This window comes from Doryrhamphus excisus, chromosome 7 (assembly GCF_030265055.1).
Source record: "Doryrhamphus excisus isolate RoL2022-K1 chromosome 7, RoL_Dexc_1.0, whole genome shotgun sequence".
Lineage (NCBI taxonomy): Eukaryota > Metazoa > Chordata > Actinopteri > Syngnathiformes > Syngnathidae > Doryrhamphus > Doryrhamphus excisus.
In genome coordinates, this window is record NC_080472.1 from 19,592,157 (window position 1) to 19,611,075 (window position 18,919).

Genomic DNA, 18,919 nt, shown 5'->3' on the forward strand with positions numbered 1-18,919 from the left:
ATGCTAACACCTCGCATGACAACAAACAACAAAATAGCAAGCGACCATGCTAATTTAGCATGGTAATAATGGCAGGATGATAACACTTGACTTAAATGTGAACATGGTAGTTGTTAACATGCTAACACCTAACGTACATACACCGTCTAAGTTTACATCTTTGAAAATAGCAAGCTACCATGCTAATTTAGCATGGTAAATGGTAAAACACTTGTGGTTTATACTTACGGACATGGCTTAAATGTGAACATGCTAATGGTTAACATGTTAACCTCTAACAAAAACACACAAAAACACGCCTTTGAAAATAATTTAAAAAAGAAGCTAACATGCTAATGTTAGCATGATAGCAGTGCTTACATGGTAACTGTGAGCAATGTTAACTAATGTTAACATGCTATATGTTTTAAAGCTTTATTAGGGAGTATAAAAGTGTACTTTAGTTAGGATAAGTTAAAGATAGGAGGGAGGGGGGACTGTGGTATGTCCACTTGAAGCCCCCCACTGGTGGAAGAGGACGAATATACAGTGTGTCAAGTCCCAGGACAACTCATTAGGTACGCAGAACAAGGGGAGAAGGACATTGTGCTGCAGTGTGTGTGCACTCTGCATGCCAGTCACAGTGTGTGTGTGTGTGTGTGTGTGTGACATCCAAATCACGTTTGCCTCACACAGAAAGGTACAAAGGCTGACATGGATTTATGTTCCCTGCTGCTCAAGGAGACAAACCGTGGGGGAAGAAAAGCACCAATGAAAGCAAAGAAGAGGAAATGTTCACAAAGACACAATCAACTAACTAACTAAAGACGCCATGTTGACTCTTTAAAAGTATGTTTTTCTGTGTGTGTGTGTGTGTGATTTTTCCCAGCATGCATCTGTACACGGTGTCCTTCACGGGAGTATTGGACTTTTCTGGCAAGAAAAAAAAAAAAACAGATTTGCAGAGTGATAAAAATGTTGATGACTGCACACTCCATTCACTGTGATCATTGATAAGAACCCCTTGGATTTTCTCTTATTTGGATGCAAATGAAGCAGAGGATTACGGCGAGATGCGTTCGTTTGGGGGGGAGAAATGGAATTGTTGAGACGACGGGGGCTTTTAATGAGCGCTTGTTTGATTTGGGGAATTGGAAACTGGAAGGTCTTTTCCTCCGTGCTGATTTGGATGACTTTAGGACAAAAGTAAACACAGTTGATGCGCACGTTTTCGATCCCCCCCGCCTTATTGATGGAGGCGGGGCTTCATATTTCTGTCGCTAAACCAACGGAGACGGCCGCAAAACGCTCACAAAAGACATTGAGGCGGGGTACACCCTGGACTGGTGGCCAGCCAGCCAATCACAGGGCACATATAGACAAACAACCATTCACACTCACATTCATACCTATGGACAATTTGGAGTCGCTAATTTTTGGAATGTGGGAGGAAACCGGAGTACCCGGAGAAAACCCACACATGCAAACTCCACACAGAGATGGCCGAGAGTGGAATTGAACCTGGGTCTCCTAGCTGTGAGGTCTGCACGCTAACCACTCGACCACCGTGCAACCCACGTCAATTCATTCATTCATTCATTTTCTACTGCTTTTCCTCACAAGGGTCGCAGGGGTGCTGGAGCCTATCCCAGCTGTCTTCAGGCGAGAGGCAGGGTACACCCTGGACTGGTGGCCAGCCAATCACAGGGCACATATAGACAAACAACCATTCACACTCACATTCATACCTATGGACAATTTGGAGTCGCTAATTAACCTAGCATGTTTTTGGAATGTGGGAGGAAACCGGAGTACCCGGAGAAAACCCACGCATGCACGGGGAGAACATGCAAACTCCACACAGAAATGGCCAAGGGTGGAATTGAACCCTGGTCTCCTACCTGTGAGGTCTGCGCGCTAACCACTCGTCCAGCGTGCAGCACAATGCTATTTCAATCCATCCTTTTTCTATGCCGCTTATCCTCACAAGGGCCGCGAGTATGCTGGAGCCTATCCCAACTGTCTTTAGGCGAGAGGCGGGGTACACCCTGGACTGGTGGCCAGCTAGCCAATCACAGGGCACATATAGACAAACAACCATTCACACTCACATTCATACCTATGGACAATTTGGAGTCGCTAATTAACCTAGCATGTTTTTTTTGGAATGTGGGAGGAAACCAGAGTACCCGGAGAAAACCCATGAGATGAGATGAGATGACCGATGGTGGAATAGAACTCTGGTCTCCTAGCTGTGAGGTCTGCTCGCTAACCACTCGACCACCGTGCCGCCCGCATAGAATCATAAACATAAAAAAAAAAGGTTTGCACCTGCTCCCCCATCACGCTCCCAAAGACGGAGGGTGTCGGCAACACACCCCGACAGCGGCATCCCCATTCCCACCTCCACAAGTGGCGACAAGGACAGGGAGGGGCGGCAGCAAGGGGGGGGGGGGGGGGGCATGTAAAGTCTACCAGGGTGGCTTTGCACTTATTTGAAATGCAAAACACAAGACACTTAAACATGAAATCTTTTATTCAACGCTCTGATTGTGCCAACACGTAGGCGATTTCAAAGCACCGCCGGTCACTTCCTGACCTGCGTGTAGTGATTGCAAGCCGCCCCCGCTTCTTCCCCCCCTCCTAGCACACCCAGCTACGTAGCATCGTACGCTCAATGATTGCCGCTCCCACGCAAACACGGGTGCCACAAAAAGATAACATTAGCATGGCTGTGTGGACAAAATGGACCCCGAAATTACGCTCGTTCAAACTATCATGTTGTTACACTCCCGATTGACATTTTAAAGGGGAATTTTGCTCATCATTCCCAATCCATTAATCATCAATAATCAATTAATACGAGCTAGCTTACAATGTTGTCATTGGAATAGAACCATTTCAACTATGTAGCACTCTAAAAATACGCGTGGGGGGGTGCTGGAGCCTGTCCCAGCTGTCTTGGGGCGAGAGGCGAGGTACACCCTAGACTGGTGGCAAGCCAGCCAATAACAGGGCACATATAGACAAACAACCATTCACACTCACATTCATACCTATGGACAATTTGGAGTCGCTAATTAACCTAGCATGTTTTTGGAATGTGGGAGGAAACCGGAGTACCCGGAGAAAACCCACGCATGCACGGGAAGAACATGCAAACTCCACGCAGAGATGGCCGAGGGTGGAATTGAACTCTTTAGTAGTCAGCAGTAGAACATAGGTTAGTTTCAGGAAAATATCAGTTTCCCACTAAAAAAGGGAGACTATACCAACATTCTTTCATTCATTCATTTTCTACCTCTTATCCTCACGAGGGTCGTGGGGGGTGCTGGAGCCTATCCCAGCTGTCTTGGGGCGAGAGGCGGGGTCCACCCTGGACTGGTGGCCAGCCAATCACAGGGCACATATAGACAAACAACCATTCACACTCACATTCATACCTATGGACAATTTGGAGTCGCTAATTAACCTAGCATGTTTTTGGAATGTGGGAGGAAACCAAAGGAGAACATGCAAACTCCACACAGAGATGGCCGAAAGTGGAATTGAACCCGGGTCTCCTAACTGTGAGGTCTACGCGCTAACCACTCGACCACCGTGCAGCTCAACACTCAACACATGACATAACAAGTAATAGTTGCAGTATTTTGACATATTTGTATGATTTAAAACACTACCCAAACTTGAGATGCTAGCTATCTAACAAATACAGATACCTAGCTCTCCATTTTGCTACATTTTTGCCGTCATTATTATTATTTTTCTGAAGCTTTAAGTTTTAGCTTTAAGTCATGTGCTGGAAGACACAGCCACCCCAATCAGAGCGGCCATTTTGAGTGTTGTCGCTGCTGTTGTTGTTGACAGAACTAGCATAAGTATGTGTATCAATGTAAACAAACTTCCTTACTACATTTACTGATTGGAAAAATGATGCTAGTAGCCATTAAAAAACTAGAAATAATACTACATATTGTTGTTTTTGTACATAAGAATGACTTTCCCACTAATTGTACTGTAAAGTGTGCTACTTCCTGTTCAATATCCTACTACTCATACCACTAAGGAAAAGCAGTTTTAGGAAGAAACCAAAAAAAAAAGGAATAAATGATGAATGGTTTTCATTACAAAAAGGCCAAACCAGGATCATTTTTGCTTCAGTGTGCCGAGGAATGTTTATCACCCGGAAGCAAAATGTCATTAGTGGGAATGTTCTGCTATCTTTAACACGCAAATTAATTTTTTCTTGCAACACAATGGATAACAAGCTGAATGTGTGTGTGTGTGTGTGTGTCGATGGTGGAGATATTGAAGTCAAAGCTGCTCTTAATTGTATTGTATAGTGCTACAATTAGCCCGCTAGCGCTAGCCATTGAGTAATATCCAAAGTCATGAAAGTCGTGGCCTCTGGGTCATAATAACATCACAACATGGCTGCCACCGCCGCCGCCATTGTACCCCGAGGTCGCTCCGATACACACCTGAGTGCTGACGAGCCAGAGTGACCATGTTCGCTCTCGCCAAATCAATAACGGCCTCCGGGGGTGAACGCCGCGGTCACCGACGCAACAACAACATGTTAATAAGCCGAGTGTGAGGGGTGAGGGGGGGTGGGGGGGGGGGGGGGAGATAAAAGGTCAAGGCGAAACAAAAGAATTCCTCCTGATAAATATTTCAGTGTAATTAACATTAAGGGGTCTAATTAAGCCATCAGTCTTTGGCTTCCTTTGATTAGGCCCGCCCCCAGGACACGCCGCCGCAGGCCCAGATGGGAACACGTGTGCACGCTTGCCAGTATTTTAATGAAAAACAGTAAATATTACAAATATACACTTCAATATGCGCCCCGGTTGGATTGGGACCCAAAAACGCACTTCAATCACATGACATTGGATTCGGGAATGAATACCAAAAAAATGCATTAAATGATTAAAATATTGTGGTTTTTAAAATGTAAAATAGTTATGATTTTGTAGGATTGTTTAAGAAAAATCTGCTCAGATTTTGCATTTTTGTCACTTTTCTAAAAGGTAACATACATCATTACTGAAAATGCATTAAATCATATACAATTATTAATATATTTTTAAAATAAATGATACATATATACTTTCTTTTTTTAATCATATTTTTTGGCACTTTTTTAAGTAGCAAAGATAACATACATCATTACTGAAAATGCATTAAATCATATACAAATATGAATATATTTTTAATAGATTATACAAATATATACTTTCTTTTTAAATCCTATTTTTGTCACTTTTTATCACTTTTTAAAGTAGCATCATTACTGAAAATGCAATAAATCATATACAAATATGAATATAATTTTTAAATAAATTATACATATATACTTTCTTTTTAATCATATTTTTGTCACTTTTTAAGTAGCAAAGGTAAAATACATCATTATTGAAAATGCATTAAATCATATACAAATATGAATAGATTTTTAAATAGATTATACATATATACCTTATTTTTTAATAATATTTTTTGTCACTTTTTGTCACTTTAAGTAGCAAAAATAAGATACATAATTACTGAAAATGCATTAAATCATATACAAATGTGAATATATTTTTAAATGGGTTATACATATATATTTTCTTTTTTAATAATATTTTTGTCACTTTTTTAAGCAGCAAAAATAACACACATCATTACTGAAAATGCATTAAATCCTATACAAATATATTTTTAAAAAAGATTATACATATATATTTTCTATTTTAATAATTTTTTGTCACTTTTTTAAGTAGCAAAAATAACATACATCATTACTGAAAATGCATTAAATAATATACAAATACGAATATATATATTTAAATAGATTATACATATATACTTTGTTTATTCATATTTTTGTCACTTTTTATGTAGCAAAGTTAACATACATTATTGTTGAAAATGCATTAAATCATATCCAAATATGAATATATTTTTAAATTTTTAAATACATTATACATATATATATTATTTTTATATTAAACAAAATTCAATCAAAATGTTCTTTCCTAGTCCAGTCTGTCATATTCAACGATACGGGATGTTGTTGGGTTGCGTGCATCGCCGATAACGGCCCACGGTGACCCGACATGACTCAGTCACATGACACCACACGACGAGAATCCGCACGGACGGGAACAGGAAGGCCTGGAGGCACATTTCGCAGGCGCGTGAAGACACCGGGGCCTTGAACGCGACGCACTATTGTGTGTTTTATCGTGCAATATCTCCTGTTTGCCCTCCAGGCTTGTGTCTACAACGAGCAGCCACACCGCACAGTAAATAATAAATAACACCGTCTGTTTGCGCTGCCGCTGTGTGTGTGTGCATGTATAGAAATATTGTACTCTACAACCCTGCAGTCCAACGCCCCCCCAACTCCCAACCACCCCCCCGCCCCCCGTCTACATTGGGCGTGCATGCTAGCGGGCAAAACAAGCTCCTGGCTTCACAGCAAAAGTAATTTAAATCCCCTAGTGAAGAGTGAGAAAACATATTTTACAGTCGTAAGGGATTAGGCTAAACTGGCCTCTCAGAGTTCACGGCTGGATGGGTTTATGCGGGGGCCGTGTAACAGGTTTAGCGTGCCGCCCAAATGTCATCAAATGCTAAAATGTTTCTATTTTCTTTTGTGGAATTAACTTAAGGGGCGAACGCCAGAGCTGTGAAGAAGCAAGAGGCCATACCGCAACCATAGAAAATAGTCGGAACTTCGAATTAGCATGTGAATGTGCCCCCCTAGTGGACGTGATAGGAACTGACGGCACGGCAATCTGATAACAACCTGAAGGAAAAAGTTCAGTGGTGAACGGCATAACAATTACAGTATAAAAGCCATAATTGGACATTCTATATAATTACTTGGGTTTTTTTTTTCATTTTAATAATGATTTGGAGTGCATGAGAAATTGGAAAGGAAAATATCTCTCTCTTTTACAACATGCTCAAAAGACAACAAGTACAATAGTAGTTTGTTTATGGCAGTTAATTGCTTCCATTCATGATTTTTTAAAATTTTCCAGCTATTTCAACTTTCTTCGTACTACATGTTCTTCTCATAACTAGAACCCCATAATATTTTGACTTTATTCCTATAATAATATATTTTCAGCAACCTAATTCTCAAAATATTGTCTTTAATATTTATATTAAATATTATATAATATTTATTATAACACTGCTACAAAAATGCATATTTAAGTTAATTCTAGTAATTTTTACTTTTTTTGTTTTTTTTTACATTTTTGCTGTTATTTTTTTCCAACTATTTCAACTTTCTTCGTACTACATGTTCTTCTCATAACTAGAACCCCATAATATTTTGACTTTATTACTATAATAATTTAACTTTTTCAGCAACCTAATTTTCCAAATATCGTCTATATAATATTTATTATAACACTGCTACAAAAATGCATATTTAAGTTAATTCTGGTAAAATTGTGACTTTTTTTTCTCTTAATATTTTGACTTTATTCTCATAAAATCACAGCAGTTTTTTTTTATTTTTGCTGTTATTTTTTTCAATTTTCCAACTCCTATATCAGGGGTCGGGAACCTTTTTGGCTAAGAGAGCCATGAAGGCCAGATATTTTTAAATGTGTATCTGTGAGAGCCATATACATTTTGAATGCAATAAAATGTGTGCATTTTTATGTACGACCAACAGTTTTAGATATAATGGGCTCTAATTATGTAGACCAGGCACACTACCCCACGCCAATGGGGTGTGGCCAGCATACTTTCGTGAGCAGCGCAGTGTCTAATAATAATCAAATACTTGCTGCCATCAATGCAACTTCTGCTGCTGCATAGTTTTGAACCGTATTCAGTACACGTATTTCATTCTTTTGGCCATCTTCACCAGAAGGCTTGGTTCTGCAGCTTTAGCTAGGTGACTATTTGACTAAAGGAGGAAAGTTTACATTTACATGTTTTTTTGACATCTCAATGACCGAGGTAGACTACAGCATTACCCAGTAATAATCAAGTTTTGGTGTTTGACCTGGAAAATATCATCAGGAAAGATAGATATGATTGGCCGTATTGCAGCAGAATATAGATGGACGAATTAAAATGCATAAGAAAGTTGTTGATTTTGAATATTATTTTTAACAGTCATTTCTGTGATGGTTTACTTTAAAATGTTAGCAAAAATGCATTTTTATTGTGGTAAGAAATGCTTGAGAGCCAGATACAGTCATCAAAAGAGCCCTACCTGGCTCCCGAGCCATAGGTTCCCTACCTCTGTCCTATATCAACTGTCTTATTTTAAATAATCTTCTCGCATTTCTGACTATATTCCCATAAAGTTTTTCTGAAAATGACAACTTTGTTTTGTTTCTTGACATGTTTTTTCTTTACATTTCAACTTTCTGTTACTAAAGTGAAGTGTTGAGAATATGCCGAGGGCCAATAAAAACCAAGCAACCATGTTGCCCCCCCGGGGGGAACTTGGGACACCCGTGGTTTATACGGTTGATAAGTGGCGAACTATTGACTTTTTTTTTTAAGTGTTCCTACTCGCCGTAAAGTCCGTGTGAGGACTCGTCCCTCCCTTGACAGCAAGTTACGCTGCCAAGCAAACACACCAGCACAGAGACAAAGTCAATAGTAGAAGAAAGGTAGACTCCAACAACAACAAGAATAAGAAAAGGAATAAATAAATAAGAGTGAATAGCAAAAGGGGTGTGAAGGAGAGTGAGTTGTAGCCTGGAGCGAAGCTTTAAGGGAGGCGCCCGGGCCTGATGAATGGAACCATCAGCCTGGGCGGAGGATGTGGATGAGGAGTGGCTCGCCATCTGGCCGGCCGTTACTACAATGAAGCGTTGGATCACTTACCCCGCAAACATCCTTGTTTGCACACACTTGGACCTGGAACTCTTACCAACGAGTTGGCTAGAAGATGCAGAGGAGAAAATCAATGGAAGTTTACAGAGGATGTGGAGAAAACATGAAAACAGCACAAAGATGGATGGACCAGCTGTGAGTGGAGATGACACGTTCTCTTCCGAGAGGGTCATCAAATCCGAATAAAGCGCAAAATGAATTGACAAGAATACAAACAAGAATAAACATTACAGGAAATGGATGGTATGATTGAGCATCATCTAGTAATGTTTAGGTTATCATTACAGAACATCTAGCGCAATCAACAACGCCGCTTTATCACCACCGTCTCACTTTAGAAGAACATAAATGACACAGGAAAACACATTTTCCATCAATGGTGTGCTGGAAAAACAACATTGTGTCATAAGAGCTCCACGTTTTTCACTCATTTTCGACTATTTTTGTTTATATTTTGTACAAAATCCAACAAAACTGCACATCATTCACCATCGCCTTTTGTTTACATTTCAATCGCTCCACAAGAAGTCAATTCAAACCCACCTTCAGCAGACATCGTCTCTTCCCGCGCTTCGCCAAGTCCATCAAAGTGCAGGCCGGGTGGGTTGGGGGGGGGGGGGGGGGGCCCTCCAGAGATGCCCAACGTCAACTGCCAAGCATGAAATGCTGCTCAAAAGTAGACATTTTTAAGGAATCCTTTCACGAAAGCATATACCACTAAATCATGCGTCATTTTCTGGACTATATATTGCTCCGGAGTATAAGTCGCACAAGGCCAAAATGCATAATTAGGTAGAAAAAAATATACATAAGTAGCACTGGAGTATAAGTTGCACAAGGCAAAATGCATATTTAGGTAGAAAAAAAACATACTCCAGTGCGATTTATGTATGTTTTTTTCTACCTAAATATGCATTTTTGGGCTTGTGCGACTTATACTCCAGTGCGACTTATGTATAAGTTGAACTGGACTTATAACTTATGTATAAGTCGCACAAGGCCAAAAATGCATAATTAGGTAGAAAAAAATATACATAAGTAGCACTGGAGTATAAGTTGCACAAGGCCAAAAATGCATAATTAGGTAGAAAAAACATACATAAGCCACGCTGGAGTAAAACTCACATAAGGCCCAAAATGCATAATTAGGTAGGAAAAAAAAACATACATAAGTCACACAAGGCCAGAAATGCATAATTAGGTAGAAAAAAAACATACATAAGTCGAACAAGGCCAAAAATGTATAATTAGGTAGAAAAAACATACATAAGTCGCAATGGAGTATAAGTCGCACAAGGCCAAAAATGCATATTTAGGTAGAAAAAAACATACTCCAGTGCGATTTATGTATGTTTTTTTCTACCTAATTATGCATTTTTGGCCTTGTGCGACTTATACTCCAGTGCGACTTATGTATAAGTTGAACTGGACTTATAACTTATGTATAAGTCGCACTGGACTTATAACTTATGTATAAGTCGCACAAGTCCAAAAATGCATAATTACGTAGAAAAAAACATAGGTGAATAGGTGTAAGATATGCTAACACAATGCTTATTCAGCTACACAAAAAATAAACATGAACAGAAAAGGTGTCCAGTGTTTACGGAACATAAACACTTTTTTTTATTTATAAGTCGCTCTGGAGTATAAGTCGCAGGAACAGCCAACCTATGAAACAAAAGTGCGACTTATAGTCCGGAAAATACGGTATTTGAGTCAGCAAAAAGTCCATTTCAACTCACCTTTGAGACGTTTGAAGGAACATCCTGTAACAAAATCACACCCAACAACTACTACCACAAAGTATTGATACTTTATGTACAAATTCGCTATCAATTAGCTCAACTGTAACAAAATAGGAAGTCTCATTCCTGCCTTTTATTGACATTTGCATATTCCCCGAAGAAGTCAATCTCAACTCACCTTCACGCCGAGCCCGCCTCTTCCCGCATTTGGCCCCGTCCATCACAGTGCAGGCCTCGTCAGTCGCCCCGCGGGGAGTTCCTGCCATCGTCTGATTTCAATTCCAACAGCCTGCACTTCTATTTCAGTGTTTACAACTCAAGGGCATCTTGACGCCGCCTCTTTAAATTTGACCACAAAAAAAAGACGACAGCCTTTCTACGGTTCTATTATCCATGCCAGGCAGAAGACGTATAAACTCAAAGTCATTATAGCTGGTTACCGTTTGACGCCCCTGCACAACCTGTAGCTGCGTTGTTCTTTTGAAGAATCAAGATGCCGCCCCCTTCACTGTGTTGTATAGAGAACATCTCAGGTGGGTTCTCCTTGTCATGCCAGGAACGTCGGAAGCCATCAGGAGCGTCACGGGAGAATAAAACCTTCTTCCACCTTTCAATGACCCGTGATGTCATCTGATGGTTATCGGTGTGAACACCTGACACTAAATCACATTCAATCCACATTATTGCCAAGATATTAGCTTTGAAAGGTGGTGCTCTTCAACAGTTGATCAGCTGATTTCATTTTTAGTTTAGATTTTTTAAAGATTTTTTAAAGATTTTTTAAAGATTTTTTAAAGATTTTTTAAAGATTTTTAAAATATTTTGAAAAGATTTTTTAAAGATTTTTTAAAGATTTTTTTTTTTTTTTTTTAGATTTCATTTTCATTCTTAGTCAAAGAATACATTCAACTGTTCAATGCTTTTGGAGCGGACTGTAAAAATTGACAACATTACGTGATCCATGCATAAAGTAGTAAATGTCCCATTGTAAACACTCCCTTCGTCGTGCATTGCAAGGTTTCTAACAAGACGTTCTCACCAGGAATTGGCCACATTATCAGCAGGTCATCACAAATACACAAAAAAAAATGCAGAAAAAGTCGCCTGTTGTGATTCCGTTCAGTTCATGTTCGAGAACGGGAAAATAGTCAAATAGCGGAACATACCATTTACAGGCCCAAATCATAACAAATCATAATCAAATGAAATAAAAATGACTTAATCTATGAAGAACACCAAGACATTGTTGAGACAGGAAAAATTATAATAACTGGTATGAGATGGTACAGGCTTTCATACCCCCCCCCGCCCCCCCTTCATGTTTTGATCACATGCTCCTCCCGCCGTTTCCTAATTTGATTTGAAGGGACATAACCTCGTTGCAGACGGGATTTTGCCGTTAAATGACTTAGCTTGGCCTTAGAAGAGAGCTGGGGGAGCACCTGCTGTGAACCCCACCATCCGTGATCCCATGCACTATAATAGAAGTCAACCCTGAGGGACTCCAAAAGTAAAAAAAAAGCAAAAGGACAGCTGATTGACGGACAGAAAAGGGGGAGGGGATTAATCACACAGAGACCTCTCATGCTTGCATGCATCTCCGCCTCTGTCCGTCACCCACGCTCATTTTCACCCCATGATTCGGAATTATTAAGACGGCATCCCCTCAGCCGTCACCTGCCTGCACGCACCCCCCCTCACAAAAAAAATCCTAAGGGTGCAGGCAGCATGAAGAAGCTGTCTCCTCCATGACAACATCAGTGCAAGAAACTGAGCAGGGACACCGCTGGGGTTTAAAATAAAGACAGAAATAACAAAACAGATTACGAAGCTCAAGATCTGCCTTGTGAATACTTCCCAAACCGCCAGCCTCCCGGGCGCCACGTGACAAACACAAGAGGGGGGGGGGGTCGCGTATCCATCAAAAACGCTTGCGTGTTATTAGCATAAAACACGCAAGAGATAGAGAGAGAGAGTGAGAAAGAGAGAGAGCGACGGCGCCCGCTGAATATTAATGGAAAGAAAAGTTCAACAAGAGTTGCTGCATCTTTTATTTCTCCTCTGATCGGAGAGTTACACAACACGGACTCGAACACGTGTATTTGTGTGCAGGGAAGTGCATAGAAAGCAATGAGGTTTGTAAAAAAAAAATACTTTACCTCTGGGTAAATGGAGTACACGAGGGTGGGAGGAGTCCAGGTACAGTATCTCAGCATTTCAGCAAGTATTTTTTTTATTTATTTGTATTTTTCTCAAGGGAGAATACTACCCAAAAACAAACCTGGATATTATTTAGAGTAGTCAGTGTACAGCTTGTATGTATAGTAATGTAGATTCACTGGCCACTGAAAATGAGTCAGCGTATCGTAATGGCGGTGGGGGGGTACACGAATTCCAACATGGACTCTGACGTTCGGAATCAGAATCTGGGCACGCCTTTCTGCTTGTACTGATTGGAATTCAGGTTGCCCCGACATGAACCACAGCTCCTCTCCGGTGGCGGCTGCACTCGTGCAGGTCAAGATCAAGAACATAGTTCTCAGCTACTCACTTCGAGATGTGTCACGTGATCTCGGAACGTGACGTCATGTGACGTCAGGCTAGATTGGAAAAATTACGTTAAAATCCTACCTTCTTACGTAATTTCCGAGCGTCACTCGCTAGTGACGTGTAACGTCTTGACGTCTGACGTCCAAGCAGAAACTGTAGTAATTCTGCATTTGATCAAAGTTACTTAATATTTGTCGGATCAAAAACATCTACAGGAAGTAGTCTACTTCCTGGTAAGGCACTCTAAGCTAGTTCTTTCAGCTAATTTGGTTGTCTGATCCTATATTTTGCCGTTTTTGCCGGCTATTTAGACAAAAATTGACTCAAAGTTGACTCATTTTGCATGGATAGAGCAGTGATACTGATGTAGTACAAGCTGCACACTGACTACTCTAAAGTATAATGATTCCTACAGTAAGACAATATCGAACAAAACGATTGCTGAAATGTTAGCTACTGCTTATTCTACTGTTTGATTGTCCGTCTAAGGCCTTTTGGTGGATCCATACAGGGAAAAGTGTCAAAGATGTCCACGTGGGGGGTGGGGGGTGTGGCGGGGGTGTGGTGGGGGTCCAAGTGGGGGGTGGGGTTCCGGTCTTCAGAGTTTTTTTTTTTTTTTTTTTTTCAGGGTGTGCATCTTGACTCGTTCCTCTCTTCTTGTCAGCAGGTCGATAATCAGTGATCCCACGTAATAACTCTTCATTGCTCCATCTTTCTTATTCCCTTTCTTCCTCTAACCCCCCGTCCTCAACTTGGTCTGGAGACAAACAAATAAAACAAGCTTAAGCAAGAAATGAAAATAGAGCGAGAGGATTATGTCACACAGGGGTGGACAAGACAAAGAGGAAGGCCTGGGAGTACAATAAAGGCGAACATGGATGGCGAGGAGGAAGGGAAGGGCTGAGGCATAGAGGGGGGAAAAAAAAAAAACCCCAAGGGCGGTGGATTCCGTGTTGGCGATAAGTGCGACCACAAATCCCCGGCGCTAGCCGTCAATAACCATTTGAACTGGGAGCTTGCTGCAGCTAGAGACGGCGGATGAACGCCACCTTAGTGGAAAGATGAAGGCTGGAAATGACAACGAGGGAGTAAGACGTATTAAGTCCAGAAAAAAAAACGCTCCTGTTATTATTGACTGCACACTTTGAGGGCGATTGCACTTTATTGGAAATTGGACCTTTGGCTTGTACCATTGTCGCCGTAATGCCAAAGTGGTTGCAGTGACATAAATAGTACACTCTACTCTAATGTCCCCCACAGGACTCGTTACAGACCAAAAAGGTGAGGGTAGGACCCAAAGTATCAAAGGTACGACTCTACCCAGCGTCCATAGACTAATGATACAGGAACTGGATGGGGGGGTCCCAAACCACTTGGCCACTGACCAACCAGAAAGCAAAAATATATTCAAAATTGGATTTTCCATGTTGTTATTTTGTAAAAACGACATAAATTTCACAGCTAGGAGACCAGAGTTCAATTCCACTCTCGGCCATCTCTGTGTCGAGTTTGCATGTTCTTCCCGTGCATCCAGGTATTCCGGGTTTACTCCCACATTCCAAAAACATGCTAGGTTAATTGGCGACTCCAAATTGTCCATAGGTATGAATGTGAGTGTGAATGGTTGTTTGTCTATATGTGCCCTGTGATTGGCTGGCCACCAGTCCAGGGTGTACCCCGCCTCTCGCCCGAAGACAGCTGGGATAGGCTCCAGCATCCCCCCGCGACCCTCGTGAGGATAAGTGGCAGAAAATGATAAAATAAAATAAAATAAAATAATTAATAATTACAGGGCTGCACTGTGTTTGAGTGGTTAGCGTGCAGACCTCACAGCTAGGAGACCAGGGTTCAATCCCACCCTCGGCCATCTCTGTGTGGAGTTTGCATGTTCTCCCCGTGCATGCGTGGGTTTTCTCCGGGTACTCCGGTTTTCCTCCCACATTCCAAAAACATGCTAGGTTAATTAGCGACTCCAAATTGTCCATAGGTATGAATGTGAGCGTGAATGGTTGTTTGTCTATATGTGCCCTGTGATTGGCTGGCCACCAGAGGAGCTATCCAGAACATTGGAGACATTGGTGCCTATCACATCCTCAGATATTTTCATTGTTCGTCTATTTTGGATTAAAGTGAAAAAAATAAGTGACACCATTGAATAAATACAATTATTTTTGTTGTTCTATTATTTTGGATTAAGGTTAACAGTTATGCAGAACTATCCACAACAACATTGAAGACATTGTTGCTATTTATTAATACTTGTGTTTTATTAGTTGTATTCATTGCTACATGGCAACATTGGATTACTATGAGGTAATAACAACTTTTTTTTTAGGATGGGAAGATGCCAAAAAATGGGCAAAGACAAGAAAAACTCGTTTGAAGGTGCCAATTTTCTGTGACCAATCGGTGATCTGCGGCGTTTTCACTGGACCAAACACTATCCACTCAAGCTGCTCGGAAGCTTTATTGAGGTCAAACTTTAGCAAAAAATCGAGAAAGGTGTTCCTCAAACTGTCCCCCCAAAAAGTTGGAAGCATGGAATGTTCTAAAGGGGTCCCCGGATTGATGAATTGATCAAGACTGAGGGAGTTTTCCTTTCTGCGTTGTCACGCAAACATCGCCCCGAGAAGCGAGACGGCGGGGTCAGGGGAAGAAATGAAGTGGACGCGGGGAAAGATAGGGAGCAAGGGGGCCACTCATGCGGCGGGAATGCGGAATGAGGCGGGCGGGCGGGCGGGCGGGCCGTGGATTGCGGTGATGGGGCGGGATGATAAACTCGTTCAAAGGGAACGAGAAAGAGACGGGTTTTATCCTTCGTGCCCTTCGGCTGCCTCTGACTGGCTGTTTGCTATCTGGATGTGTTAAGTGCTGAATGCATTAGGAAATATGACTGGGGGGGGGGGGGGGGGGGGGGGGGGCATAAAAGAAAGTGAAAGTGGGTCTAAATGTCATCAGTGACTACGCTGATAAGACTAATTAGCGCCGCTGTTGACTTTATCCTGACTTGCTCCTTCCAATCCTCACTGGCATCTGTGCCGTTTTTGGGCAGGAATAAAAACCATGAAAGGCGGACAAGGACAAAGCCGAGGTCAAAGTCACGCCCTTTGACCTTTGCCGCCTGCGCAGCTCGATCCCCGATAAAGCAATGTAAACATCCCAGTTGCGACTATTAGCCTCATTCTTCTTTGCTTGTCGCTTATTGCTTGGGAGCCTTATCATAAAAGTGTAATGACTTTAAAAGCCTTAAGTCTGGATTACGCCCCCCGCCCCCAACCCCCCCACAAAACCCCGCCTGCTTTGCAAAAAAAAAAAAATGTATCCTGGTGTTGCAGACAGTGATTGGTCGGCTTTGACTACATAATCTCCTGTTGGAACACGACGACTTTAGAGGGCATACACACCACCTTCCTACGCATTCACCTCAGATTTCTGATCAATATTTGCAATAAAAGCGACACATCAATGAGTTCCAGCTCCAATAACACTTCCCCTTCTCTCTTTAATTACCCTTGTTCGCTCGCCACATAAGAAACATTGAGTGGAAATGGAAAAATTACATAGAGTTGACGTATTAAATGATATTTTTAAATATTATTTTAAATATTATTAAATGTTATTTTAATATATTATGGAAATAAAGTGGTAATATTATGAAAAGAAAATGTACAAGACAAATGTTGACATTGTTGGTAAATTTAAAAAATAAATTAAAAAAACGGGAAAAAACTGCTGTAATTATACAAGAATATTTTTTTTTAAAGTCACATTTTAATGTGAATAAACAATACCATACGGAAAAATAATGTGATTTTAGTCACATCGAGTTGAAATATTAAATAATATTATGGAAATAAAGTCATACAACGACAAGACCATTTTAGATTATTATTATTATTATTCAAGATAATTTGAGAAGAAAGTTGAAATATTTGAGAAATTAATAAAAGAGCAAATAGCAAAATCGCTACTAATATTATTTTTCACCTACCGCACATGACAAATTTGATTGGCAGTTTTCTATTGAAACGTAGAGTGTATAACATCTTCGCATATCTTTTGCAAAATAAAGAGGCAAAATTGCATCCTTGCAATATAAATGACGTACAGTCTATACCTTAAAATATCCGCCTGCATGGGACATCTACGAGTTTCTACCAACGCCCCAAGAGGGCGAGCGAGAAAGGCCAATTGAAGTCATTTGTGAGGAAAAGCATGAAATTGTAAATGTGGGCAGGACAATCTAATAGAAAAGCTCCATGAATGGAAATAAGTCTTTTGAGTTGTTATATATTGCATATTGAGAGGCGGGAAATCAGGTTAGCATCCACCTGAGTGGCTTCACTGCGTGACTGCAAAAAAACACGGACGGATGTGCGGTCCAACGCTAATGACATTCAAACACGCACTAAAGGCCGCCCGTGTCGACAGGTATTAGGGAAATAAGGCCTTAAGGTTAAAGTAGATTTCTTTTTTTTTATATGGAAATCATATTCTACTGGATAAAAGCGCATAATGAAAGTTTGTGTTGTGTACTTATTGAATTTAAAAGTGAAAGGCTACACGATGGGGGAACCTTAGGCTGAGGGGAGGAGGGGGGCAGGGATGGGGGGGGCTTGGCCTTGGGAGCATTTGGTAGCATTTAATACATGAACACAATCATTTCTCATTTTCTGATGTATTTCTGTATTTTTCATTACTATTTGGAGATATAGACCGTATTTTCTGGACTATAAGTCGCACTGGAGTATAAGTCGCACAAGGTCAAAAATGCATAATTAGGTAGAAAAAAACATATATAAGTCGCACTGCAGTATAAGTCGCACAAGGCCAAAAATGCATAAATAGGTAGAAAAAAAACATACGTAAGTCGCACTGGAGTATAAGTCACACAAGGCCAAAGATGCATAATTATGTAGAAAAAAACATACGTAAGTCACACTGGAGTATAAGTCGCACAAGGCCAAAAATGCATAATTATGTAGAAAAAAAACATACGTAAGTCGCACTGGAGTATACGTCGCACAAGGCCAAAAATGCATAATTATGTAAAAAAAAAAAACATACGTAAGTCGCTCCAGAGTATAAGTCGCACAGGGCCAAAAATGTATAATTAGGTAGAAAAAAACATACGTAAGTCGCAATGGAGTATAAGTCGCACAAGGCCAAAAATGCATAATTAGGTAGAATAAAACATACATACGTAAGTCGCACTGGAGTATAAGTCGCACAAGGCCAAAGATGCATAATTATGTAGAAAAAAACATACGTAAGTCGCACTGGAGTATAAGTCACAAAGGGTCAAAAATGCATAATTAGGTAGAAAAAAAACATACGTAAGTCGCACTGGAGAATAAGTCGCAAAGGGCCAAGAATGCATAATTAGGTAGAAAAAAAACATACATAAGTCGCACTGGAGTATAAGTCGCACAAGGCCAAAAATGCATAATTAGGTAGAAAAAAAACATACATAAGTCACACTGGAGTATAAGTCGCACAAGGCCAAAAATGCATAATTAGGTAGAAAAAAAAAACATATGTAAGTCGCACTGGAGAACAAGTCTTATAGCAACTTACAGTCCGGATAATACGGTATATTTGTGAGTAATTAGCATTAATATTTAATAGCGTGGTGAGTAAATTGCCACAGGGGACTAGAGCTACACACCAAGTTGACAACAAGTGTGACAACTTACGTGTCATCTGTCCACGATGCGGCGTGCTTATTTTTCTTTACAGACAGAACAAGCGTGTTACATAACAACATGGATGGAATAAGC

The 18,919-nt window shown here is 40.7% G+C and overlaps 1 protein-coding gene across 4 annotated transcripts in view; it reads right to left on the reverse strand.

Moving 5' to 3' along the window:
- Positions 1 to 12,061: 12,061 nt before the first annotated feature.
- chchd3a (coiled-coil-helix-coiled-coil-helix domain containing 3a) overlaps positions 12,062 to 18,919 on the reverse strand; it is a 62,789-nt gene continuing 55,931 nt past the window's right edge. The window contains exons 9-10 of one of the 4 annotated variants that reach the window (XM_058077717.1): positions 18,836 to 18,870; positions 12,062 to 13,896 (exon numbers count right to left, since the gene is read on the reverse strand). In XM_058077717.1, coding sequence (XP_057933700.1) covers positions 13,887 to 13,896; positions 18,836 to 18,870 — 45 coding nt within the window. In that variant the 3' untranslated portion in view covers positions 12,062 to 13,886. The remainder of the gene's footprint in view (positions 13,897 to 18,835; positions 18,871 to 18,919) is intronic. The other 3 variants (XM_058077720.1, XM_058077718.1, XM_058077719.1) reach the window with 3 other exon arrangements.